At 38.7% G+C, this 27,649-nt stretch overlaps 1 protein-coding gene across 9 annotated transcripts in view; it reads left to right on the plus strand.

The window, feature by feature from the left end:
- The window catches only part of MYO5A (myosin VA), a 180,912-nt gene that overhangs the window by 122,267 nt on the left and 30,996 nt on the right, over nucleotides 1-27,649 (plus strand). For 5 of the 9 annotated variants that reach the window (XM_024754316.1, XM_024754323.1, XM_024754318.1 and 2 more), the window contains 9 exons: nucleotides 875-1,123; nucleotides 3,784-3,877; nucleotides 6,063-6,211; nucleotides 11,934-12,047; nucleotides 18,199-18,342; nucleotides 18,581-18,634; nucleotides 20,755-20,982; nucleotides 23,807-23,815; nucleotides 26,034-26,134. In XM_024754316.1, coding sequence (XP_024610084.1) covers nucleotides 875-1,123; nucleotides 3,784-3,877; nucleotides 6,063-6,211; nucleotides 11,934-12,047; nucleotides 18,199-18,342; nucleotides 18,581-18,634; nucleotides 20,755-20,982; nucleotides 23,807-23,815; nucleotides 26,034-26,134 — 1,142 coding nt within the window. The remainder of the gene's footprint in view (nucleotides 1-874; nucleotides 1,124-3,783; nucleotides 3,878-6,062; nucleotides 6,212-11,933; nucleotides 12,048-18,198; nucleotides 18,343-18,580; nucleotides 18,635-20,754; nucleotides 20,983-23,806; nucleotides 23,816-26,033; nucleotides 26,135-27,649) is intronic. The other 4 variants (XM_024754322.1, XM_024754325.1, XM_024754321.1 and 1 more) reach the window with 1 other exon arrangement.

A 27,649-nucleotide genomic window follows, 5' to 3' on the forward strand; every position in this document is an offset into this window, starting at 1 on the left:
AATGTGGAAATAGTGACAAGCTCATAGGTAAGATTATAATTGCAAGGACCAAGGCAGGAAATTATTTTCGAGAACACAGACAGGTTTACTAGCACTCCAAACAGTTAGGACCGACAGTCATATTGTACTTTATATTTTACAAAGCTCTTTCATCATTATCATTCATTTGTGTATAGTGTATTGTTCCTTTTACAGATGAGTTGTTTAGCATTGAGATGACAAAAGAAGCAGGAAAATGTCCATGCTTCTTGGAAATCTGCAGTCTATTTGCAGAGATAAAAGTTTGATTTCTTAGAGATAGTTACCAAGTAATATTTTAGCATATGCAAATGATATAAAGGTAGTTAGTAATACATAAATGCTAAGGATGACAAAGAAAAACAGAAAACAGAATGAAATAGGATTCATCAGAAAGGTTTTCTGAGTGGGAAGAGGAGTTTCCAGATGGTAAACAAAGGGATTTGTAAGAAACTTGTGATTTTTGAGGCCATTTTATCATTCTTATGCATCACTAGCCGGCACATGGCTTTCAGTAGCACACTGATTTGTTTTCAAAAGCAAGTATAGATTTTCCTATTCCTGGATTAAGAATCAAGAAAGAGAATTTACTGTGGGAACTCACCTTGTGACTATGAGAAAATCACATCTATGTTGCTCATCGTGTAAAACAGAAATAATTGTGCCCATTCTCTCTTTGTATCGCTAAGAGGGTGCTGATGGTGTTATTTTAAATATTGTCATTAGTAACTTTGGTTAGACACTATATCAGCACTATGATGATATAGCATGAATACGATGAATAGGCATGGTTTTCTCACTAAATACATTTGTGGTGTGTATATTTACTTTTTGTCACTTATGTGTGTGTTTAAAGAACAAAGACTACAAATGCCTCATGGAGAAACTGACCAATCTGGAAGGAATATACAACTCAGAGACCGAGAAACTACGAAGTGACTTAGAACGTCTTCAACTAAGTGAGGAAGAAGCTAAGATTGCTACTGGACGTGTCCTCAGTCTGCAGGAAGAAATTGCCAAGCTCCGGAAAGACCTGGAACAAACTCAGTGTGAGAAAAAATCCATTGAAGAGTGTGCTGATAGATACAAACAAGAAACTGAGCAGGTAGGAGCTAATGTTCATATCCCCATCTACTCCTTCCACAAAGGAGTTGTGCTGTCATCTTGACCTGGCCCTTGTGGCTCAATATTGGTTTCAATCGAAGGTAAACACACATTTCAGTTGGTTTACTGTTCATTATTAGTGTTTCCCCCAAGCAGCTGTTCCATATGCTGGATGAGTACCTATAGGTCTTTTAGTAAAACCTTTTACTCTCCTAAAGCAGAGGCAAAGCAGTGTTATAAGAAGAGAAGTGATGGCCAAGAACCTACTATACACCCTTTTTCTTTGAATGAATAGATCTGTGTGGAGTGTAGACTCTTTTTTTCTTCAGCAGGTTAAAGGTGATTAAGAAGTAAATCACAATGAACTGTCAGTAGCTGATAGTAGGGATCTTTATGGAAACCTGCATTAAGACTGTTTTGAGAAGTCCAACAGGAAAAAATCCAAATGTCTGCACACTGATCGTAGCCAAGAGCTGCTATGCAGATAGAACAACAATGCAAATGCTTACAGATTGACCAGTGCTTCCACACTACAAATTTGTATTAACTTACATCAAAACTTTATTAAATACAGAAAACACTAAGGTTCTCAAGCAGTAATGAGATGTATTGGTTAAACAAAGTAAAGATACCTCAACATAAGGCTTACTGGAAAAAAGTAATAGGTTTTCAGAGATTCCACTAGTATTACCATCTTTAAATGAAAACAGAGTTGACTGATGGCTGTAACTATGGCAAGAATCCCAATATGCTTTTTCCTTACTGACTTCTGAACCTTAACAGCAGCTTATACAGTAAGAACCTCGAAGGAACTTAGACACAATTCAGGTAGGATAGTGTAGCTAATAAAGTTGCAATCCTTCCATGGTATTCAGGGTCCTGATAAAATAATCCCTTCTATATCTATAGCAGATCTGGGCTCTGATCTGGAAACAGCAGTGCTATTAATATGTTACTTTGACATAGCAAGCTTGTTCTCTCAGAATTCAACTATGTATCCAATGGGATACTGTTGAGGTTTAAGATCTCTCTTGTGCTCTCTCTCTCTTTCTTCCCCATTTCCTGAGTCCCTGGAAGCTTTCCAAATTCCTCCGAAACTATAGAGAATTAAGCTTGGTACGAGTATTCTTGTTTCCTTTTCAAAGTCAAGTTCATACCTTTCTCATCTGATAGAATAGTATACCTGAACATATTCAGATTTCTCCTTTCGTTTTATTATCTGCTGCCTTCACAAGGATAGCTGTAGGCACTACCATTAATTCTTTTAGATGGAGTGTGATAATGAGGAAGAATGAAAAAATTTCCCTGTGAGAGCTAGCTTTGTGGTCTGGAAAGCTACATTGCCAGTTAGCCTGACCAAGGAGCCTAGAAGGTCCAGCAGAACTGTGGTTCTTAAACAGGAGTGTATTTCAGAATATGCTGGAGAGTTTTTAAAAAGATACCTGCCCAAGCTCTGGGAGTGTGGGCCAGGCACATGTATTTTGAAAAAGCACCACAGGTGATTGGTTGCATACCCTGACAAAGAGCAACCTCTCTCAAGAGCACATAGAGAACTCAACCTTTCTACTGAGAGCAGACGTTAAGACCTTATCAGCACAGAGGGAAGGCACTAGACCATCAGAAGGAACGCCTTCTGGCCTGACACCGTGCTGTAATCTCAGTTCCCTGTTCTTCAGGGATCCTTAGTCAGAGAGCCCGCTTTCTCTGTCTCTGAACTCCTAAACTTTCTCTTTATTAGTAAAGCTGTTGCTTTAAGAGTCCCTTGAACTTATGCTTAGAGAAAGGAATTCAAATTTCACTTATAACAAGCACACATTCTATTCCAAAGGTGAACTGTATAAATTATGAACTTAGCAAAGTTTCCTTTGGTTTTGATTTTTGCTTCCTGAGAATCCTTATCCAACCAGGAAATAGAAAGTTAAAGGTCAATATTTTTTTATTGTGGTAAAATATGCTTATATGTAACATAAAATTTACCATTTTAATCGCTTTAAGTGTACAGTTCTGTGCATTAAGTGTATTCACAGTGTTGTAAGGTCAATGCTTAAATGTGGAATAAAAGTTTACAACCTTGCAAAACTCTTGAAAGGAGATGAAAATGAAATTCTCTTTCTCAAGACAGAGAGCAGGGAGCTTCGGAAGGTCTTCAGTGAATTTCCAAAACCAAAATGCCTTTCATATTTTTCTTAACCTCTGTAATCTCTCTGCTTGAATCATGGGTACACATAAACGTTGCATTAGGTTGTTGGTGTGAAAAGGCATTATCATTGCTTCAAGCGCAAATGCTTACTAGGTGCCAGGCAATTGCTAAATGCTCAAGGTACAAAGTAAAACAATAACAGCAAGTCATTTTTGTCCTCCAAGAATTTCTAGTCGATCAGGGAAGTAAAAGTAAATCATTTATAAGGGCTATAAAGAGGCATATTCAGGGTCCTGTAGTAGCCCAAAGGAGAGACATGTAGTTGGAGGGAGTTTCTGGGAAAACTTTCTGGAGGGTAATGCTAGAAACAAGTTTGAAGGATGACCAGATATAACTCGGCAAAGAAGTGAGGCAGTGAGATGTGGAAGTAAGGAGTGACTGCTGTATGTATGGTCTTTGTATTCAGTATCGGGCTGCCTCTGTCTGTGGCAGCCATCTCAGTTTATTGTTTCATTTTATAGTTGGTATCAAATCTGAAGGAAGAAAATACTTTGCTGAAGCAGGAAAAAGAGGCCCTCAATCACCTTATCGTGGAGCAGGCTAAGGAGATGACAGGTAAGCCTCATGTGGGACCAACCTACTGTACTCCAACCAACCTCAGACTAAAGGTTTATAAGTTACAACTTTGCTTAGACTGTCATCAGTAAATTTGCAGAGTTCTGGAGGCAGGCACTCTAAATATTTGGTTGAATTAGTTGGTGAACTTGTAAATCTGGTCTCCCTATGTACAAATATCAATTCATATTAGTCAGTATCATGGGACTTTTAAAAAAATTGTTCTCTATGTATGATCTATGGCTTATAGGAGTCCTGTTGTTTTAGGACCAATTCTTGAGCTAATATGTATATGAATATATGCATCTGTATATATTATTTATTTTGCTAAACCAATGGATATTATTTTCCTAAGATCAACCACTTTTTGCCACCTTAAAAAAAAAAGGCACTAGATGTGGACATTTATTTCATTTGCTGTTTGTAAGATAAATTAAAATGGTGATAATTTACAAGGAATCCACATGTACATAAACATGAGCTAAGAAAATATATATCTAAACTACAATAATTGGTGATAGAAATAAAAAGGAAGAGATTTGATTAGAGTGAAAATATATGAAAAGAATTATATATCATATATCATCATTTTTGATGTGGTATTCAAAAAAGGAGTTAAAAATTTTCTAAAGTTTCTGAAAATTTTCTAAAGTTTTGAGATGAGTTATCAAAACAATAATGTGTTATTAGTAATGAGGAAATTGAGGGGAGCAAGTCTCTGTTTATGAGGGAAATTAACGAGGTCAGTTGTTTGAGTATTAAAATTTGGATATCAGCTGGGGTCTCCAGATAGAGATGATGTGAAAGCAAATTGAGATGAAAGAGAGAGCCCTCTGTGGTTTTCCCCATACTGCCCCATTCCTCCCAATTAAGGGGAATACTATATAGAAAAGAGAAGAAAATCTGGAATTAAGCCTTACAGGATAACCATAAATAAGGGATAAGGTGAAGAAAAGGAGCAAGAAAAGAAAAGAGGGAAGGAGAAAAGTCATTGAAAACATGGAAAAAAGGAGGCTAGGATGCAGAATGCAGTGGAAAAATCCAGAATGATGAGAATTCTTGAAGGAAAATAGAAAATGTTATTTGATACTGAAAGATAAGAACAAAGACAATAACAGTGGATTTGCCTAAGGAAAATTTGTTGATAGCCTTGGGCAGCTTCCACAAACTTGTGAGAATAAAAAGCAATTTACAGAACGTTATAGAGAGAAGAAGTTCTTTCATTCATTTATTTACAAATTATTAAAGCCCTAGGGTAGGGAAACACTGTATTGGACACCAGGGAGGCAGTTGTAACAAGACATTTGGCAGCCCTTGCCGTCATGGAGCTGACAGAGAAAGAAATGGTGAAGCAATAGAAGCAGGCAGGGCAGATTAAGATATAGCCACAAAATATTAGGGTAAAATGGGCCATAATGGTAGGAAGCTTAATGTTTATAAATGTGACTGGGTCAGCTCATTGAGATAAAACATAGAGCTGAGATTTAAGGCTTTTTTACTGTGCTTGATTTGCAATCAAGGGCTAGTCTCCGATCTCCAGATGATGTCCTATCTAAGTGCCAGCCCCTGGCAACAGAGAGAGTAGAGTGAGGTGAGTAAATGGAAAGGTCAGGTCCCCCAGCAGCACATAGGAGTGGTAACAACAGAGGACCAGGTGTGGGGATCTTACCTGATTAGAATCGAGGGAGTAATAGGACAACAAGGGAGCTCACAGTGTTGGGAAATTGTAAGACAGAACCTGGGGACTGAGATGAGTGGAGACACTCTGTAGAGTAGTACAGCTGGGTCCGCTGAGAAGTCGTTGTTCCCCCAGAGGCTTGAGGAATGTCTCTGACTTTTGGGACAAAAGAATTTTATGAATAGCCTGAAACAGAATAATAAAAAAATGTATACTCTAGTTACTAGACGATGGCTAGTGGAAGTTTATGAAGGATGTGCTGTAACCAATGAATGAACTAGTTCTGTTCATGGAACAATGCAATAGATGATGGTTGTTGTTATTAATAAATTATTCTTTGGTCATGGTATTTTCTCTTTCTCTACCTCCACTAAGATACTCTTCATAGATCATAGTGGTGCTAAAAGTAGAACCCCTCCCAAAGAAACTGGAAGTCAGTGTCCATGTTTGTATTCTTGCATTCTGTGGAGCCATCTTTGGTATGCTTTTCCCTCTCCTTTCTTTCAGAGACTATGGAAAAGAAGTTAATAGAAGAAACAAAACAACTGGAACTCGATCTTAATGATGAAAGGCTGAGATATCAGAACCTTCTGAATGAGTTCAGTCGCTTGGAAGAACGATATGATGACCTCAAGGAAGAGATGACTTTGATGGTTGTGAGTCAAATACTTTTGATTTTTTTTATATATAAAAATTTGAGGGCTTCCCTGGTGGTGCAGTGGTTGAGAGTCTGCCTGCTGTTGCAGGGGACACAGGTTCGTGCCCCGGTCCGGGAAGATCCCACATGCCGCGGAGCGGCTAGGCCCGTGAGCCATGGCTGCTGAGCCTGTGCTCCGCAACGAGAGAGGCCACAACAGTGAGAGGCCCATGTACCGCAAAAAAAAAAAAAAAATTGAAACATATGCAAAACTAGATAGAAAAGTAGAATGAACCCCCCTGTACTCCATGTATCCATCACTCAATCCAAAATGGTCAACACGTTTCTATCCCCCATTCTACCCTCCATCCCACTCCAGCCAGTGGATTGGATTGTTTTAAAGCACATCCCAGAAATCATATCACTTTTTTCATAAATATTTTGTAAAGTCAAACACTTTGAAGACTGGATTATAAGATAGTATAGTCAGTGTAGGTGGACTTTGTTTTATGTATTGAATGACTTAAAATAAAATTTGCTTATAAAGCAAATATTTATATAATCAAGTATTATATAGTTTTTGTAGTTTCAAAGATATAGTCCTAGAAAAAGAAAATTCAGCCTCTATTTGTAATAAATTGTCTTATCTATTTCAAGGACTCTTCTGCATCTGCCAAAGTACATTTTGAACTTTTAATAGTTCTGCGCACCCTCCCTGTTCTACTTATCCTGCTATCAGGAAACAAAGAGTTCCCTAGCAATCTTGTTCCTACAGCTATCGGCCTTAAACGTAACCTAATGGCACAGATGGCCAGAAATGCTCTGAAATATCTGTTATAAAACACAAGGTAATTTGGAGGGGAGTGGCCAAGACGGCAGAGTAGGAAGACCCTGAGCTCACTTCCTCCCACAGGCACGCCAAGATTATAACTATTTACAGAGCAGCTGTATATAAGAATGACCTGAAGACTAGCAGAAACTATTTTATGAAACTAAAGATATAAAAGGGAATCTCAACAAGATGGGTAGGAGGGGTGGAGACACATATAGTCAAGACCCACACCCCATGTAAATGACCCACAAACAGGAAGATAAACACAATTGCAGAGGTTCTCCCCAAGGCACAAGGGGTCTGAGCCTCACATCGGGCTCCCCAGCCTGGGGTTCCTGCACCAGGAAAACAAGTCCCCAGGCATCTGGACTTGAAGGCAGTGGGGCTTGTGTACAAGAGAGCCACAGGGCCGTGGGAAACAGAGACTCCACTCTTAAAGGGCATATACAAAATCTCACATGTCCAAGACCCAGTGCAGAAGCAATAATTGGAAAGGAGCCTGGTTCAGACCCACTTGCTAACCTTGGAGAGCCTTCCAGAGGGCATGAGGCCACTGGAGCTCACCCTGGGGACATAGACATTGGCTGCAGGCATTTTGGGGAGCTCCAACCATGAGGACACTGCTGCAGACAAGTTTCATTTTGGAGTCCTCCCTCTAGCCTATTAGGGCCAGAGGTTTACCTGCTCACAAGTGAGCTGGCACCAGCCCCATGAGCCCCCCATCCAGCCACCCTGGTCACTGACCCATCCATCCGTAACCTGGGACCAGCCTTGAGACACCCCCCAGGCTATGCAGCCTCTGCCACACCAGCACCCAAAGCCACCACCAGCCGGCTGGCAGTTATTGCACTAGGTAGGACCTGGAAGCCAAGCAGGCCGAGGGCCATCCCAATGTACCAGTGCATCCAAGCAGTGATCCCCACCACAGCAGAAGGGCCCATGCAGCCCACATAGGGGCACCCATAGAGCATATAGATCTTGTGAGTAAAAGGATGGGCTGCTGGGGCCCATAGGATGTCTCCTTCATAAGGCCACTTCTCCAAGACTGGGAATCCTAAACAACCTACCTAATGCACAGAAATAAACACAAACAGTAAGCAACACGAGTAGATAGAGGAATATATTCCAAACAAAGGAACAAGACAAGACCCTAGAAGAAGAAGAACTAAACGAAGTGGAGATAAGCAATCTACCCAATAAAGAGTTCAAGGTAATGGTCATAAAGGTGTTCAGTGCACTCGGGAAAAGAACGAATGAACATGGTGATAAGTTTAACAAAGGGAAAATATAAAGAAGAACCAAACAGAGTTAAGGAATACAATAACTGAAATTTAAAAATACACTAGAAGGAATCAACAGTAGGTTAGATGATACAGAGAAGTGGACTGGTGAACGGCAAGACAGAGTAGTAGAAATCAACAATTCGGAACAGCTAAAAGAAAAAAGAATTTTAAAAAATGAGGATAGTTTGAGAGAGGCCTCTGGGACAGCATCAAGCATAATAACATTCTCATAGGGGTCCCAGACGGGGAAGAGAGAGAAAGGGGCAGAGGACTTATTTGAAGAAATAATAGCTGAAAACTTCGCTAACCTGGGAAAGAAAAGAGACATCCAGGTTCAGGAAGCAGAGAGAGTCCCAAACAAGGTCAACCCAAAGAGGTCAACACCAAGACACATTATAGTTTAAATGGTAAAAATTAAAGAGAAAGAGAGAATCTTAAAAGCAGCAAGAGAAAAGCAACTAATTACATAGAAAGAATTTCCTTGAGACCGTAAGCTGACTTTTCAGCAGAAACTTTGCAGACCAGCAGGGAGTGGCATGATATATTCAAAGTGATAAAAGGAAAAAACCTACAACCAAGAATACTCTACCCAGCAAAGCTATCATTCCAATTTGAAGGGAAGATAAAAAGATAAAACAAGCAAAAGCTAAAGAATTCAGGACCACTAAACCTTTTAACAAGACATGTTAAAAGGACTTCTATAGGCAGGAGAGAAAAGGCCACAACTAGAAAGGGAAACTCTCACTGATAAAAGTAAACATACAGTATTGGTAGTAGATCAATCACATATAAATCTAGTAGGAAGGCTAAAAGACAAAAAAGTAGTAAAATAACCACAGTATGTAGTTAAGGGGTACACAAAACAAAAAGATGTAAAATATGATGACAAAAACACTAGTCATGGAGAGGGGACTGAGAATGCACGGTTGTTAAAATGCGTTTGAACTTGAGATCATCATATTTAAATAATTAAATATATTTGTATATGTATGTATATCTGTGTGTTGAACCTCATTTATTGTTGTTTTTATGAACTTCATTGTAACCACAAACATATTATAGATACATACACACACACACACAAAGACAGTAATCCAAATATAACACTAAAGAAAGTCATCAAATCACAAGGGAAGAAAGCAAAAGACACAAGGAACAAAAAAGAACTACAACAACCAGAAAACAACTAACAAAATGGCAGTAAGTACATACCTATCAATAATTACTTTCAATGTAAATGGACTAAGTGCTCTAATCAAAAGACATAGAGTGGCAGAATGGATAATAGAAACAAGACAAATACACACACACACACACACACACACACACACACACACACCTGTGAGAGACTTCAGTTCTAAAGACACACAGACTGAGAGTGAGGGGATGGAAAAATGTATTCCATGGAAATGGAAAGACAGCTGGGGTAGCAATAGTCAGACAAAATAGACTTTAAGACAAACACTATAACAAGAGACAAAAAAGGACATTACATAGTGACAAAGGGATCAATCCAACAAGAAAATATAACAGTTGTAAACATATGTTCACCCAACATAGGAGCACCTGAATACATACAGCAAATATTAACAAACATAAAGGAAGAGATTGACAGTGACACAATAATAGTAGGGGACTTTAACACCCCACTTATATCAAAGGACAGATCATCCAGAAGATTGAAATTACATCAAGCATCTTTTTCCACCACAATGCCGTGAGACTAGAAATCAACTACAGGAAAAAAAAACTTGAAAAAGCAAACACATGGAGCTAAGCAAACCACTACTAAACAACAAATAGGTCACTGAAGAAACCAGAGTGGAAACAAAATGATTAAAATCTATGGACTGCAGCAAAAACAGTTCTAAGAGGGAAGTTTAATGGTGATACATGCTACCTCAGGTAACAAGAAAAATCTCAAATAAACAATCTAACCTTGCACCTAAAGGAACTAGTAAAAGTACAAACAAAGCCCAACATTAGTAGAAGGAGAAAAAAAAGATCAGAGTGGAAATGAAATAGAGACTAAAAATCAGTTTAAAAGATGAACAAAACTAAGAGCTGGTCCTATGAAAAAAATAAGCAAAATTGATAAACTATTAGCCACACTCATCAAGACAAAAAGAGAGAGCCCAAATAAATAAAATCAGAAATGAAAGAGGAGCAGTTACAGGCAACACCACAGAAATACACAGTATCATAAGAGATTACTACAAACAATTACATGCCAATAAAATGAACAACCTGGAAGAAACGGACAAATTCCTGGAAACATAAAATATCCCAATACTGAATCAGGAAGAAATAGAAAATATGAACAGATCAAATATCAGAAATGAAATGGAATCAGCAGTCAAAACTCCCAACAAAAAACATTTAAAGAAGAGTTAATACCTATGCTTCTCAAACTATTCCAAAAAATTGAAGAGGGAGCAGTTTCCCAACTGATCCTGTGAGGCCAGCATCACACTGATACCAAAACCAGACAAAGATGTCACACACAGAAAAAAAGAAAATTACACTAATGAGCATAGAACATACAGGTTGGGCTGGGCTGAGGGGCTTTCAACTGCCCCTGGGGGCTGGCTTCCCTGTGGTTGCACAGATGGGTCTGCTCTCTATAAGCCTGGATGTTGGAAGGAAAGAGGCAAAAAGCTCTTTGTTGGCTTCTGGCTCTTTTCCTGCACCTGGGAAGGAGTAAAGGAAATTGGACAGATCCCAAAGCTCTTGGAGGCCTTTCTGAAGCTCTCAGGATTTGTAACCCTAGAAAATCCAGGCCACTGAACCTTTCCATGTCTTCTGCTGGGGGCACCCTAGGAGTGAGGGGCCCAAACCCAGCCTTTTTATTCCTTCTTCCTTCGAGTCATTCTCTAACCCCTTTTCCTATAGAAAGGAAGGGACTACAATTGCTTAACTTTTCTGTTCCCCACAAGCTTTCTGAACACTAGTTCATATGCCACATGCCTTAAAAGTGTCACCTGGACTCCCTGAATTAATAACCCAAGGATCTTCCCAGGATTCTTCGAGCAGCTTCCTTGCCTCTTCTGCACATTCATCCTTCCCACTGCTGACTTCAGAGATTCAGCTTCAGGCATAAAACTAACAGAAATTGTAGTCGCCTAAGTGGAAACTCCCCTCCCCTGACTTTTTTTTTTTTTTTTTTACCATTTATGCCCAAATACGGTGCAGTAAAATGATTATGCTATCATTAAATATATCCTATGAACTTTTTGGTAGGTTTTATTTGATTGCAACATGGAAGTCAGTTGCAGTCCTTAGATGCTGAGGCATCATACCTATGCTTCACCCAGTGCGACTAGCCACTCACAACTTTAAAAAGCGGACTCTGCCAGTAATCACAGATGATTTTTGTTCGAGTATTTGGTTTTGTGACTGTGCTTGTCATGCCCTCCTGGTGCATCTTTCTCATTCTTTGAGGAGCTCCGAAGGTGACCCTTTTGTAAGAGTTTGTTAATGCAACATGGAACAGATAGTTTGGGCATGAGAACATTAAGTCAGTGAGTGAGGATTAGAACTGAGTTAAGGTGGATGCTGTCTTAACTATGCCTAGTTCAATTATTTAATTATGTTGTGTTAACTGTAACTGCTTATTTGTCTTGCAGAATGTGCCTAAGCCTGGACACAAGAGAACAGACTCCACCCACAGCAGCAATGAGTCCGAATACACCTTTAGCTCTGAAATTGCAGAAACTGAAGACATTCCATCAAGGACAGAGGTACCTTTTAGACAACTATCAGTAAAAGTAAGATGTGCCCATGCTGTTACTAACAGAGAACACTTTCTTTGCAGGGAGGACCCCATTTGTCCATAAATGTAACATTTGTTTTATGCTGTTTATTCTTCATAAGTGACTTAAAAGTCCTTAATTAGCTGTGTACATACATACTTATTGCATATATTTTTTTGTCAATAAACATTTTAATTTTCATTTTTAATGTAATTTTGAGGATCAGATTTTCCCTTCTGTAATTCCCTTTTACACCTTAACATGTTCTATGTGCAAAAAACATAGCCTGTCATGAATTTATTTCAGACTGAGGTAAATTATTTGAAAGATAAGCCCTCTGTCCTAGAATATTATAAATACCAATGCCCAGGAGTTTAGCAAAATTGCTGCCTGTTTGATGATAGTTTGTACCAATGTAATTCTCTCCCACAAAAATGCATGAAAAACAGCTTATAAATCTGCCTTAGTGTTTTGTGTTACATGGTTTGAAATCAAAATGACATGTTACTGTAACTCCAAGAGTACAGTGACTTTAAGTTAGATCGTTCCCAAACCAATTCTCACATCTTCTTCAAATATGACATTAGTTTCTGTAATGGGTAATTCAGGCACAACTCTTCTATTTTTGTATCATATTCTGAGAGAATGGCCAAGTCAGAAATAGACTGCTTCTGACAGAACAGCTGAAAAAAAATGAATAATTCTTTCCTTTCTTGTCTTAGTTCCACTTGGGATGAAAAGTTTCTCCATCTCATTCTGTTCCTTTTAAAGAAAAGTGTCATATAATTGGACTCATACATAGGAGAGGGCTAAGTTGCTGGCCCAAGGTCACAGCTTGTAAGTGGCAGAGCCAGTATTCTAACTGAGGCCTGTCTGTTCAGAGCTCCACACTCTACCTCCTTGCACTCAGGGGTTCTATACTGCAGTTCTCCAGTCCCATTTCTGTCTACAGATAACGTTAGGCTGGCGATATTGATACAGCAGTATGACCTGTATACAGCAGGACAGAGGTTGTTCAAGTTACCTATTGTTGTGCAACAAACCATCCCTGACATTAGTGGTTTCAAACTACAGCAATTCATTATTGCTCACAGTTCTTTGGGGTTTTTTTTTAAATTTCTTTTCTTGAATTTTTGAATTTTATTTATTTTTTTATACAGCAGGTTCTTATTAGTTATCCATTTTATACATATTAGTGTATATACGTCAATCCCAATCTCCCAATTCATCCTCCGCTCCCCCCACCCACTGCCGCTTTCCCCCCTTGGTCTTGGTGTCCATATGTTTGTTCTCTACATCTGTGTCTCTATTTCTGCCTTGCAAACTGGTTCATCTGTACCATTTTTCTAGATTCCACATATATACAGTTAATATACAGTATTCCACATATATACAGTTAATATACGGTATTTGTTTTTCTCTTTCTGACTTACTTCACTCTGTATGACAGTCTCTAGGTCCATCCACATCTCTATAAATGACCCAATTTCATTCCTTTTTATGGCTGAGTAATATTCCATTGCGTATATATGTACCATTCGTCTTCTTTATCCATTTGTCTGTAGATGGGCATTTAGGTTGATTCCATGACCTGGCTATTGTAAATAGTGCTGCAGTGAACATTGGGGTGCATGTGTCTTTTTGAATTATGGTTTTCTCTGGGTATATGCCCAGTAGTGGGCATTACATTTTTAAACTCAAAACTCTTATATGCTTTACCTAATTTTTACTAGTAACAGTTTTTGTCAGGGTCTCTATTCTTTTCAAGTTTTCTCCAGATTCTTACAGATTTGAGGGGAGGGGTAACCTTTTCATTTCTATTCTCACTTGTTTTCTGTCAAGTCTTTTCTCAAGTTAAGAGATAGATTAGAGTGGGATTTGGTACATTTTTCATCTTTTTTGAATAGTGAAGTGTGTGAATTGTGCTCCAGAAATCACCTACAGATCTTGGATTATTGTTAGTGTCTGTCATGTGCACTGACCACCAACAGTAGGTCATACACTGGAAGCCTTCTCTCAATAATGAGGAAGGCTGTTGACAAGTAGTCATGCTTGTTTCTTGTGACTAAGTGCATGCATCTGAGATGTGGCTGGCTTTGGTTAGTGCTGTCTTTACCATGGGACAGACTACAGTAACTCTCTTCCTTGGGACTGAGTCCATAACCTTAGCCTCAATCTCTCTGTGTTTCGGTTTCCTCATCTGTGAAGTGGCAATGCTATTATTATCTTACTTTATAGTGATATTTTGAAGATTAAATGAGTTAATTTTTATAAAACACTTGTAACAGTGTTGATACATAGTAAACTAGTGTTCAATAAACAGAGGTTTTTGCTCTAATAAACAGGCTTCCAGTGACCACCCTACAATTCTGACTGGGTGTGGCCAGGATCAGAAAGATGGAAATCTACACAACTAGTAATGGAAAAAGAGAGATTGATTATCAGAAGGGAAATTGTGCAGGACGTAACTTTGTACTTCGAATTACTTATGACTTGCAGGTTTGCATTTCTTCCTGCAACTACCTCTGTAATGGCCAGGTTTACAAATTGCCCCTTTCAAACTAAAGGAAAACTTTCAACTCCTATGTGTAATATTCCCAAGTAGCTCTTTTAGAATCCAGTGCCAGGAAAATAATGGGATCACTCTTGTTTATGAATTGATTTTTTAAAAATTAAAACAGATAAATTGTTTTGAAACAGAATTCCGACCTTAGTCGTGTAATAATAGCAAAATTTGATGTAAAAATAAAAGATTAATGTCTCTCTAGTCACAAATCAGAAACCTGTGATTGTTTGTTCACAAGACACAATGACATCTCCATTGCTGTTTCTCTCTGAAGAACTCACCTGCCAGCTCTACTTGCCTTGGAGCCCTCCCACACTTCCAGCATCTTCGTGGTTTGGGGTTATTTTTTTGGAACCATTGCTTCTCCACGCTCTGTAATGCCCCTTTCTTAGTAGCCATTAACAAATTATCTCAGTTCTGCTATTGCTGTCGAGCTTTCTCATACCTGTCAAATCCAGGAAAAGCGTCACCATAACTTTCTCAGCTATTGTCAGCAGTAATTCGAGAATGACTGCCAAGCCTGTTGTGGTAATTTTGTGAACAAATTCTGTTATCTTCCTGATTTTCCTCTAATGAGAGACTGTTGCTATTTTTTAGATTAATTTTAAAGCTTCACTTTCTTGGAAAAGCCCTAGATGACAAAGTCCTAACAAAGGAAAGAAAGCAAAACAAAACCCCAGAAACTTCCCTGAGCCAGATGGCCCAAACTTCCTTCTTGCTTACGTGGTATAGAGAGGACAATATCTCTTTGATTTTACGTGTCATTAGGGATAAGAATGGGCACCATTTGGAGCTCTCTTAATTACTAATCATTATGCCTCAATTTTTGCAGTTGTCAAATGTTCCTATCTATAGGTACAATGATGAAATATTATATTCATTCATAGAATGAAGGCTTCTATCATAGTGTGAAAAAAGGATTAAATAGTTAAAAGTTTTCAGGGATACATATACCATTAATAGAGGAACAAACATTAAAATACATAAGATAGAATGTTTACATTATAAATAAGCTAAAACGTAAGTATTTGTGGGATGTATAGAAATGAATTTTCGTATAAATGAAATTCTGTAGTAATTTCATGCTCAGGGAAGATGTTACCTCTGTTCTACTAAGTCAGGACAGACTTTATGGTTAAGGTCATCTACCTAAACTTTTTGTTACTCTGAGCAGTGCAAAAGTGGACAGATGGACTTCCCTGGTGGCGCAGTGGTTAAGAATCCACCTGCCAATGCAGGGGACACGGGTTTGAGCCCTGGTCTGGGATGATCCCACATACCACTGAGCCCGTATGCCACAACTACTGAGCCTGCACTCTAGAGCCCGAGAGCCACAACTGCTGAGCCCGTGTGCCACAACTACTGAAGCCTGTGCACTTAGAGCCTGTGCTCCACAAGAAGAGAAGCCAGCACAATGGGAAGCCCATGCACCACAACAAAGAGTAGCCCCTTCTTGCTGCAACTAGAGAAAGCCCGAACACAGCAACGAAGACCCAACACAGTCAAAAATAAATAAATAAATAAAAATAAATTTTTTTTTTTTTTTAAAGTGGACACAAAGAAAAAGACCAGGTCTAACTAGTTTGTAGATAAATGACCCTGACAGCCTATAAATGCCCCACTTCTTAGTTTAGTTGATTCTTCTTAGGTGTCTTTTTAGAACTGGAATAATACTGAACTTAGCACTACCAAGAATTCACAAAAAATCAAACATTGCTCATGAATATAAAAATTATTCAACCTCATCAAAAGATAAAGAAATACAAATTAAAACAATAATGAAAAACCACTATTGGTCTACCAGCTGAGCCAACTTTTTTTAATGATGACAGTCATTGCTGTTCCAGGCAAGTTGGTGGCTGCTGATGGAAGTATAAACAGGCTCAACCAATTTAATAGACTTAAAAACATTAATGTTTAGATATTTATGTACTAGGTTGTTTATTTTAGTATATTTCAATAGCAAAAAATTAGAAATAACCCCAGTGATCACCAGTAAGGTAATAGCTAAGCAAATGATGGTACACATGTCAATACAGCCATTAAAAATTGTGCTTTCAAGTATCATATTATAAATTTGGAAAACGATTATAATACGATGCTAAGTTTTAAAGACAGTACAAAATTATAATGAAAGTACTATTCCAGTTCTTTAAATTTATTTAAAAAAAGACTGGACAAAAATTGTGGGTTTTCTCTGGATATGAGATTATGCTTACAGCTCTCTTCTTTGTACTTTTCTTATTTCCTAAACTTATTTTGCTTTTATATGAGAAAAAAACATTTTTTAAAAAATTGACAATTGGAAATATAAGATTTGCTGATCAGTTAAGAATTATACTTCGATCATTTAATTAAATAAATAAGTTGTTGTTACCATTCTCTTTCTCTCTAACAAAAAGATGATCTTTATCCTCTCAAAATCTAATGATACAATTGTTTCTCTTCTTACCTCATTAAAAATTCAAACCCAAAGTAAAGAAAGTAAAACAATTATGGAGCCTCCAGAATTTCTATGATGGTGGTTAGGGGTTAATTATTTCCTTTTGCTTAGCTTTAGTTAGTGTATCTTTATTTATCCTACTAGTTCTCCCTGTGACTCTGTTTTAGAACCAATTGACATGCTTTTAAATGCTACTAGGTTATCTTTCAGTTTATTAAGTGCTGTATATATTTTGTTTTTTTAGTTTTCTCTCTGACATCAATATATTTATGCTAGCATCTCACCTTTTCAAAAATCATTTTTCCTAATTACAAAAGTAATACATGCTCATTGTAAACAATTCAAATATAGAAATGTGTGAAGTAGAAAATGTAACTTTCCCACAGTACCTCCCATTCTCTGAGATAACGCCGATGGCCTTCTAGATATTTGTATGCCATGTGCTAGGTATACTTAAAAGTCACGTGTATTGGGTTTTGTTTTTTTTAAGAAAAATGAGATACTATCCTGCAACTTGTTCATTTCACTTAATACTTTTATCTAGAACATATTTATCTACTCATATAGATCTACTTCATTATATTTAACATCTATAAAATACTTTATAGTTTGGCTATACCATAATTTATTTAAGCAACTCTCCTATTGACCAACATTTGAATTCTTTTTAGTTTTTTGCAATTACAAAAAATATTACAGTGAACATCTTTCCCCATATATTTTTGTGTACTTGTGTATTTGTGCAGGATTAATTCTTAAACATATATTGCTATGTTTGTCCTATGTTAAAGAATATACAGACTTAAATTTTAATAAACACAGCTAACTTGCCCTTCCAAAGGGCCTACTTATAACTTCCACCAATATCTTATAAGACACTGTTACTAACACATGGCCTTATTAATCTTATTAGTCTTTGCCAATATGATAGGGGGAAAGTGGTACCTCGCTGTTGTTTAATTCACATTTCTCCATTTATTAGCTGGTTGGATGTGTTAGTTGTATATACTTTGGCCATTTATATTTCTCCTATAAGTTTGCCTGTTTCTCTGTTGAGCTGTTCATCATTTTCTCATTGGCTTGTACATCTTCCGAACCATCTTGACCATCTTCTGCTTTCTGGGGTTTAGGAGCCAAGCGAGAAGAAGGTGCCTCTGGACATGTCATTGTTCCTCAAGCTCCAGAAGCGGGTCACAGAGCTGGAGCAGGAGAAGCAGGTGATGCAGGATGAGCTGGACCGCAAGGAGGAGCAGGTGCTCCGAAGTAAGGCAAAGGTGCGCAGTGCTCTCCCACCCTAGGGCCATGGCAAACCGAGTTCTTCAGTTTCTTCTTTAATGGCAACTCAGCCCAGAAGTACTTTAACTTTAACCAAGTAGGTTTTGGTTCAAGTAGTGAGGGCTTAACTCTCCTCACTCTTTTCTGCTGAGCTAGGAAATATTCTAAGAGTAAAAATGTGACGATTAAAATATAACTACTTACTTATGAAGTTTTTAACTTTGTGTGTTTCCCTAGGAAGAAGAAAGACCACAAATTAGAGGTGCAGAACTGGAATATGAGTCACTCAAGGTAATGGGCAGTTTCAGCCCAAGACTTTGAATATCTTGTGGTGAGAGACCTGCTCCGAGCTTCTTTCTCTCAGAGAACATCGTTAAGGGGACCTGAGGCCCTAGCTTAAGGCTTATTCAGGCATTAGTTGTAGCCCTGTGTCATTCCCTTTTTAAAATTCTCTTTCATATAAGCTAGAGTTCAGTCTAAGCAGAAGCAGGAGCAGTAGCTGCCATTTGAGGCTGTAGAAGGTAGTAAAGGACATGGACCCAGGTGACACACTGCCTGGGTTCAAATGCTAGATCTGCCACTGTGTGCAAATTCTCCTTTCTGTGCCTTGGTTTTCTCATCTATAAAGTGGGAATAATGATAATATGTATCTTATAGGACTGTCATGAGGATTATATGAAGTAATTCATGTAAACTGCTTAGAATAGTGCCTGGCACATCATAAGGACCCAACAAATGTTGGCTGCTGTCATTACCTTCATCATTTTAAAATACAAGCACTTTACACATCAGCCTTAATTTTTAACAACCATCCTGCAAGTAAGCATTTTAATTCCCATTTTATAGATGAAGCAATTGACACTAAGAAGTATAAGTAACTTCCCTAAGATGACCCCACTAGAAACCGACAGGAATGGAATTTGAACATTGGTATCTCTGGCTCCAAACCCCATGCTCTAACCATCAAACCCCACTGAAACTATGTGTTTGTAGAGAAAGACAGTTCCCAAGTATTAGCTCAGTGTTTCGAAATGTCCCTGGTCCATCTGCGTCAGCATGACCTGGTAATTTGATGGAAATGCAAATTTACAGGCCTCACACCAAACCTATTGACTCATAAACCGTGGGTGTGGCACCAAGCCATCCGTCCTCCGGGTGATTCTGATGCACACTAAAGTTTGGGAAACATGGCATCAGAGCTTAGGTGTCGAAGTAAAGACATTCATACGTTTTCAGAAATAGCAATACGAATCTGATTACCAGTCGGTAGGAGACTGGGGATAGGAAGGAGCATTCATTTTCACGTTTGAATGGACTAATTCACGAAAGAAAGTGTTATACATTCTTAAACTAGGGGGAAAAAAGGACTTTAATTAGTCTTACTATAACATGTTGAAAGGTCTGATATGGTGCTATAAACCTAAGATTGCTTCTCTGGAAGAAATGGTAAAATATTTTATCTTTGTGTGGAAGTGTCTCACTTCCACTATCATAAAGCCTTAATGTCATGTGCTAAATAAATCAGCATGGTGCTTTTAAATGCCCGTCTGCTTCACTATTTCCCAACCAGTATCCTGTGACATTTGTATTTTAGGGTCAGTAAATAGAGTTTAGTGGCAGATCTCTATTCTGGGTTCCACTGCCGTTGGTTGAGCAGAGCCTACAAAGGGCAGCACTAACTGGTGACGGGAGGATGGCTGGTAGTATGTGAAAGTATGGAGATGGTAAAGGATGTGTATGTCCATCTAGATGACTGAAGGAAGAGGTCACCCGTCCTCTCCTCCTGCTTCTCAAGGCTTCCGCCAGCAGCTTCACAAGCATGTCACACAGGAAAGAAGTTTCAAAAATATATTGTTTGTTGTTACTGAAACACTATAGAGAATTTTATTAGTTTAAATGCTATGTAATTTTAAAATTAGAAGTTAAAAGCCTAAAATTTCAGTGGTCTTTCCCCTCTCCTTTACAAAAGAAATAAGAGGGTACTACTCAACACTTCAGGGATCTGCTCTCTGAACCATTCATTGGAAATAACCTGACCATTTGGACCTTCATATTTGTGCTTGTATTTACCCATAAAGAAAACCTGGGCTTCTTAGTACTGAGATAAATTCACCCCTTAGGACTCAGCCATCTCTTCAGGCCTGTGACCACACCCTGGGCAGCCTGGAATAAATTTGATTCTGGAATTTAGGTTGATGAGGCAAACTACCATTCACCTTGCTCAATTCCACTTGACGTTGACTTTCTTAATTTTAAGAGCAGAGTTCCCAGTAGAACCAGGGGAGCCATTCACTAGGGGAGCTCTGGCGATCTTTTCCAGCAGAATTCTTCTACTATCTTAGGGAAGGATGAGTATTCCAATGTAAAGTTGAGGGTGACAGTGATGAACTATTCTTTATCTATTCATACAGCGTCAAGAACTAGAATCAGAAAACAAAAAACTGAAAAATGAGCTGAATGAGTTACGCAAGGCCCTTACTGAGAAAAGTGCCCCCGAGGTGACCGCTCCAGGTGCACCAGCCTACCGTGTCCTCATGGAGCAGCTGACCTCTGTGAGTGAGGAGCTCGATGTCCGCAAGGAGGAAGTCCTCATCTTGAGGTCTCAACTGGTGAGCCAGAAAGAGGCCATCCAACCCAAGGTAAGCATGAGCAAGTGGCTCAGGTGGGTGTTTGGGGACTGGCCTCTTTCTTCATACCCTTTCCCTCCAATTTATTTATTTATGTATTTATGTATTTTTGCGGTACGCGGGCCTCTCAACTGCTGTGGCCTCTCCCGTTGCGGATCACAAGCTCCGGACGTGCAGGCTCAGCGGCCATGGCCCACGGGCCCAGCCACCCGACGGCATGCGGGATCCTCCCGGACCGGGGCACGAACCTGTGTCCCCTGCATCTGCAGGCAGACTCTCAACCACTGTGCCACCAGGGAAGCCCTCTCTCCAATTTATAACAAAGCAAACATTTAAGAGCATTTTTAGTCTAATTGAGGATATCATCATTTTTGGGGAAAAATCTCAATGTTGTTTTAAAACTGTTGCAAATACCAGTTGGAGTGAACAAGAAGCAAATGATATCCCAAACGCTCTTCAAAGTTTCACCGCTCACTCATGAGCAAAGGGCTTTTAAAATTAATCGTTTTTTAGTAATCTGGTCATGATAAATTTTGATCAAAAATACAATTCTATTAAATACAAAAATCCATAAGTTGTCTTGCTATGGGAAGGCATTAAATACAATTTTAAATTATTTGTTGAAAATAGCCTGTTTAAAGATAGGAACGATAACACATGAAAAGGTTAGAAATGAGATCAGTGAGTAGAAGTGACATGGTGATGATTTCTGCTCACTTCAAGAAGTTCTGTTTAATGGTGGGAGTGTGCCAGCTAGGAGGGGCTGTGTTTAGTGATTCCACAGAAGGGACCCAGGCTGAAGCATATAGATGGCCCTTTGAATGCCTTCCCTGACCTCAGATAACTTGAGACCCAGCTGCCATGTGTTGGTGAGAAATGGACCTTTTAGTCATTTGACATCGGGGGGAATCTGAATAATCATCTTAAAACCTGGTTTTTGTCCCTACCCATGTTCATGAAGCAAAGTGTTACCAAGAATTAGGCAATCCAGTATCCCAGCTGCATGACCTGCCACATAAAAAATGACTATAAGACAGAGAATGAAAAAAAAAAAAAGACAGAATGACACATCCCATATGATTTCACTTAGTATGTGTGAAATCTAAAAAACAAAACAGAAACAGACTCATAGCTAGAACAAACTAGTGTTTGCCAGAAGGGAGGGGTTTAGAGGGTTGGGTGACATAGATAAGGGGGATTCAGAGTTACAAACTTCCAGTTATAAAATAAGTAAGTCACAGGGATGTAATGTACATCATAGGGAATGTAGTCAATGATATTGTAATAACTCTGTATGGTGACAGATGGTAACTAGACTTATCTTGGTGATCATTTCATAATGTATAAAAATATCAAATCATTCTGTTGTACAAATGAAACTGTTATTGTATGTCAATATAATTCAATTTTTAAAAGACTATAACATATAATGAATGGGATGCCTGAAAGATCTGAGAGCACTTCTCTTAGAAATGGTAGTTCTGGGGCTTCCCTGGTGGTGCAGTGGTTAAGAATCCTCCTGCCAATGCAGGGGACTTGGGTTCGAGCCCTGGTCCAGGAAGACCCCTCATGCCGCAGAGCAACTAATCCCGTGTGCCACAACTACTGAGCCTGCGCACCTAGAGCCCGAGCTCCGCAACAAGAGAAGCCACTGCAATGAGAAGCCCGCGCACAGCAACGAAGAGTAGCCCCTGCTCGCCGCAATTAGAGAAAGCCCGCGTGCAGCAACGAAGACCCAACACAGCCAAAAATAAATAAATAAAAATAAAAGAAGATTGAAAGCCTCCAAATTCTAAAAAAAAAAAAGAAAAGAAAAGAAAAAAAGAAATGGTAGTTCTGCATGTGGTTAAGATACCATACCTGGCACATAACATTTGTATTTGATAACGACAACTCACACCTGGGATTGGGCCTCAAGAAACAAGCCTCCCTCTGCATGCTAGCTGGAACAGAGTCCAAAATTAGAATTCCTTTCTCTGGTTCCCTGTGATGAACTAATATTCTAACAAGAAACTTTAGTAAAAGTCAATAGAAAGAAAAAGGAAAATGAGCCAAGGGGTATAAAAACAATCCAGCTCACAAGAGCACATAGCTCTGGTACCTCACACTGTCACCTACCCAGCTCACATACTCCATGTGACAACTTATCTCCAGCGCCTGATGGGCTGGCCCTGTCTAACCAAGGTCCCTGCTCTCCAGGCTCCAAGCCTACACATAGCATCAGCTTGTTTTCTCTTAGGAGAAATGCCCAGGACACTGACTAAGCCCCTTCAAACCCAGGGCTGTTTATCCCACTCCGTTTCTAGTCAAGAGACACATCATTTCACAACTCCTTTGCAAGCAAGTGGTAAGTGATATCCCGTGAGCCAGGTGATGATCCAGCCCAGCCAGCCACATCTAGTTTACGTGCTCCACCTCCACAAGTGTTCGGGAGGCTTCACTTGGACAAATGACCTCCTACCAAGGCGTTACTGTTAACTCTCACAGACCTGGGATAAGAATTTTACCATAATACATTAAAAGGAGGTTCATTTTCCTCATACCCTCACAAATACTTTATAATTAGAAAAATCAAAACAACTCAAAAGAATTTCAAGAGTCTGTTCCTGACAATTAAGAGTTGCCATTACATAAATATATATTAATGTCCACGTCATGCCAGTTCCATGGATAGTAATTTACATACAGACTTAGTTTTAGGAGAAACAAACTTGGTTGTTTTCACAGTTAGCTTTTATCTGTTTTGATGAGGACTCAAGATGGAATTTATTTGTGGAACTAAGCGTTTGTTGTTTTCTCCATTTGTTTTTTGTGCCTGCTGACTTGTGATTTTCAGGATGACAAGGTAATTATATATTTTTAAAATTTTTTAGTAAACACTTCTATTTAATCCTGATTTTTACAAGTATCCCCCAGTTTTGCAGTTGATATTTTCTGGCCAACAAGTCTATTTTGATATTTACAAATTAATTTCCTATTTGACCCCCTGCTATTTGAGAAGTCACTGGGAAAATAATGGATGTCATAGGCTCCAGTCTGGATCGCAGAGAGGCCTCCATGACTTTTGAATTCGTAGTCAGCTCTGTGACTCATAGTGGTAGTTATGGCAGGCCATCCACAAGCGGGGGAGGGAAGCCCTTAACTCGGAGCACACTCCAAAGTGCAAGCTCTCCCATACTCTCATTTCTACGAGCTGTGGGCTTGTTGGCCAAGGGAGAGAAGGGGCCTGAGGAGCTGAGCATGCCCTTCTTGGGAAGAGTGGGATTTTCCTACATGACGCAACCCTTTCAGAACTTCTGGTCCTGTCTTGGCAGGGACTCTTTGAGCAGTGAGTCAGGAACTTCCTAGCGCTGGCAGTCCAAGTCTGACCCCATGCCCAGTCCCTGCTTCTTAGCTATGATAGGCCGGACAAGGGAAGGACTGGCTACTTTCTACTATCTTTCCTTTGGATGAGTTCATTAGATCTACTTACCTAATTTACTAAAAGTTAAAAACCAGATCATGTAGGTCCTCAGATGTCAAAGAATACATGTAGCGTTATTTAACATAGAAACTGGTTCTTTGAGTTACTATCTAAAACTTGAAAATCTGAGTATGGTCCTTTATAGAGTAGAAAGATTTTCTGCCTTTCAAGAAAAGAGAAAAAGAAATTTTCTATGAAATATGTACTAAAATATTTATAAAACATACCTAGAATATTTATAAAAATGCTATATGTGGTGCTTATGGGAAAGATTTTTTAAATCAGTAAAGCATAAGCTCTTGTTAATAGCTCTTATCAGATTATATTTGGTCTTCTCTAAGTGTGCATTTATAGACTCACAAAAGAACAGCATTAGGATAAAAGTGGGATTTTTTTTAAAAAAGGATGTTTTTTATTATAAACACTGGAATTCAAAAGCGAGTATTTGTAGGCCTCTAGTTGACATTAAAGTTATCTTGGTCTCTAAGATCATGATATTTGAAGTGTCTTCTATAATCTCCACTTCACAGTGAGATCTGGCTTTAGAGCAAACGTTGACTAAAGGATCAGACATATACTATTTAGACAAATAGAATGGGCTCTTGGGTTCTAAAGAGTATTATTCTTTAGAGGCTATAGAGCAGTTGTTCTTATTGTCTATTCTTGCCCTGGTTTAGGAGAGAGAGAGAGTGGCTGAGTAGAAGCAAGATTTTGAAATTACGTTGGTTGTCAGACAGATTACACCAAAAAGGAAAAATAAAAAAGGAAGTAAAAATGTTAGCAGAAAAGTCCTTTCTATGCAAAATCGTTAGTAATTCTGACCTGCCAGATGTTTATTTCAAAAGCTTATGTACCATGCTATACTGTAACAGAGGAAAAAGGAATTGAATAACAGCAGATGGTAGACATTTCTAAGGAGCTAAATCCTTCCCATTTATATATATCTAAAGATGTGAGGAAAAAAACATTTAATTTTGCTGAAACACATGATCTGAACACCACTTGTTTTGTACTGAGTTGTTAATGGAAAAATGAGCTTTATGTCAAACTTTTCGTGTTTATTAGGGCATTTGTTTTGTTATAACTGGTCCGGAAGTAGAAGAAAGAACAGCTTTGTACATTGCATTGAATACTTGGTGTTCTTGCCTGGTTATTGTTTTAATGCTGTATATAGTTTATATCTATATGTATATTTTTTAAAGTATATATACATTAGAATAATAACCAGGCAAGGACACTGAATATATATATATATATATTTACACTGTGTGTGTGTGTGTGTGTGTGTGTATATACACACACACACACACATAGTGTAAAACACATGGGGCCCATCAGTGATTTTATTTACTCTAGAATCACACCATCTTTGTAGTAGAGTGTTAGGGATTCTCAAGAGAGGGACTGGAGGTGCCTCTTCCTCTTAACTGCCTGTGCCCCACTCTCTGTAGTTGTACCCGGGCTAGGGCAGACGCTCTGGTGGGGCAGAGGTGTTGTAGAACACATAAACCCCCTATTCTGGAGGAAAGAAAAATGTTGTATGAGGTTCAAAGCTTTAGAGTTAACACTTAATGTGGAAATGTGTCTTTTCCCCCTTCAGAATACAATGACAGATTCCACAATACTTTTAGAAGATGTACAAAAAATGAAAGATAAAGGCGAAATAGCACAAGCATATATCGGTTTGAAAGAAACAAACAGGTAAGTTGATGTTTCTTTTATTCATTTTGGTTTAATCATATTGATCTTTAATCTTCAAGCCAGCCTCTTATACAGTAAGTCCAAGTGTTTATGCGTTGTTTTGTTAGACATCAGCTGACCTTCAAAGGGGATCCAAGGTTTCCAATATATTCCCAGTTAAAATCTCATTTATAATAATATAAGGTAGCATTACCTTATATTATTATAAGAGATGAGAGATGGAAAGGAAAATATTCTTTACATTAAGGGAATATATTTCTGTATATTTAGGGTCTTAGCCTTGAGAAGAAAACCAGTTGCTTACTATACAGCTTGGTCTATCTTGGGTAGTCACTTCCATTTGTTATTCAGGATGGTTATTGTGAAAGTTTGTAGGGACAGCTGCAGCTTTCAATAATTGAAATTTAGTGTGAAGAGAAGTGATGAAGTAGCGGAATCACATCTGTGTTGGCCATGTAATTCTAGAAGGATACCATGACTTCTAGGATGGGACCCTGATATATGGGACCAAGTTTTTGTCACGTTTCCTAAGGTGTTCTGAGAAAATTCTAACCTTGGTTTCATCTCATTTACTCATGAGTGAAGTTGTAGATGGCATTTAGCTCAGTCTTAAGAGCCTTGGGTGGGCTGAGAGTACAGATTTGCAGTCACTAAATGACCAAACTTTCCCAGAAGTTTTCCCTATAGCTTAGAGTATCACAGCTCATTTCTGGAATTCCTCAGCCTTCCTACCATTCCTGCTTCCCAAAAAGCCTTCATGCTATTGAACTCTGAACTTAAAAGACTACATGCTTAAAAGAACACAGCCAGTGATGATAACAGAGATTTATCAGTGTACATCTAGGTCTCCTGATGCGTAATGTCAGGATTGGTATACAGAAATACTTCACAAACTAAAGAATATTACCAGGCAAAATGTAAGGTACTTACTACCTTCTTTTATGGGCAAGAGTAGAGAATGCTTATAAAAGTATTTGGTTAAACTTAAATTTTAATTTATGTATGTAGGTTGTAAGCATATCTTATAGCTAAGAATGTGTTAGTATAAAAAGAGCTATATGACATTGTTCATCCATCCACTCAGCTATTCAGTCACCAGATATGTATTGCATGCCTGCTTCATCCCAGGCCCTGTGCCACACTGGGAATATAGCAGTAAGCAAGATAAATACAGTCCTTCCTTTCACAGAGTTTATAGGCTGTTGGGGAGACAGCCAAGATAATTTGGACTTCCCTCCAGTGACAGGAAGGAAGTCATTTTTTTAAAAAAATTTATTTATTTTTATTTTTGTCTGCATTGGGTCTTTGTTGCTGCCCGCTGGCTTTTCTCTAGTTATGGTGAGCAAGGGCTACTCTTCGTTGCCATGCATGGGCTTCTCATTGCGGTGGCTTCTCTTGTTGCGGAGCACGGGCTCTAGGCGCGCAGGCTCCAATAGTTGTGGCTCACGGGCTTAGTTGCTCTGTGGCATGTGGGATCTTCCCGGACCAGGGCTCAAACCCGTGTCCCCTGCATTG

The sequence above is a fragment of the Neophocaena asiaeorientalis genome, unplaced genomic scaffold (assembly GCF_003031525.2).
Source record: "Neophocaena asiaeorientalis asiaeorientalis breed wild unplaced genomic scaffold, Neophocaena_asiaeorientalis_V1.1 scaffold391, whole genome shotgun sequence".
NCBI lineage: Eukaryota > Metazoa > Chordata > Mammalia > Artiodactyla > Phocoenidae > Neophocaena > Neophocaena asiaeorientalis.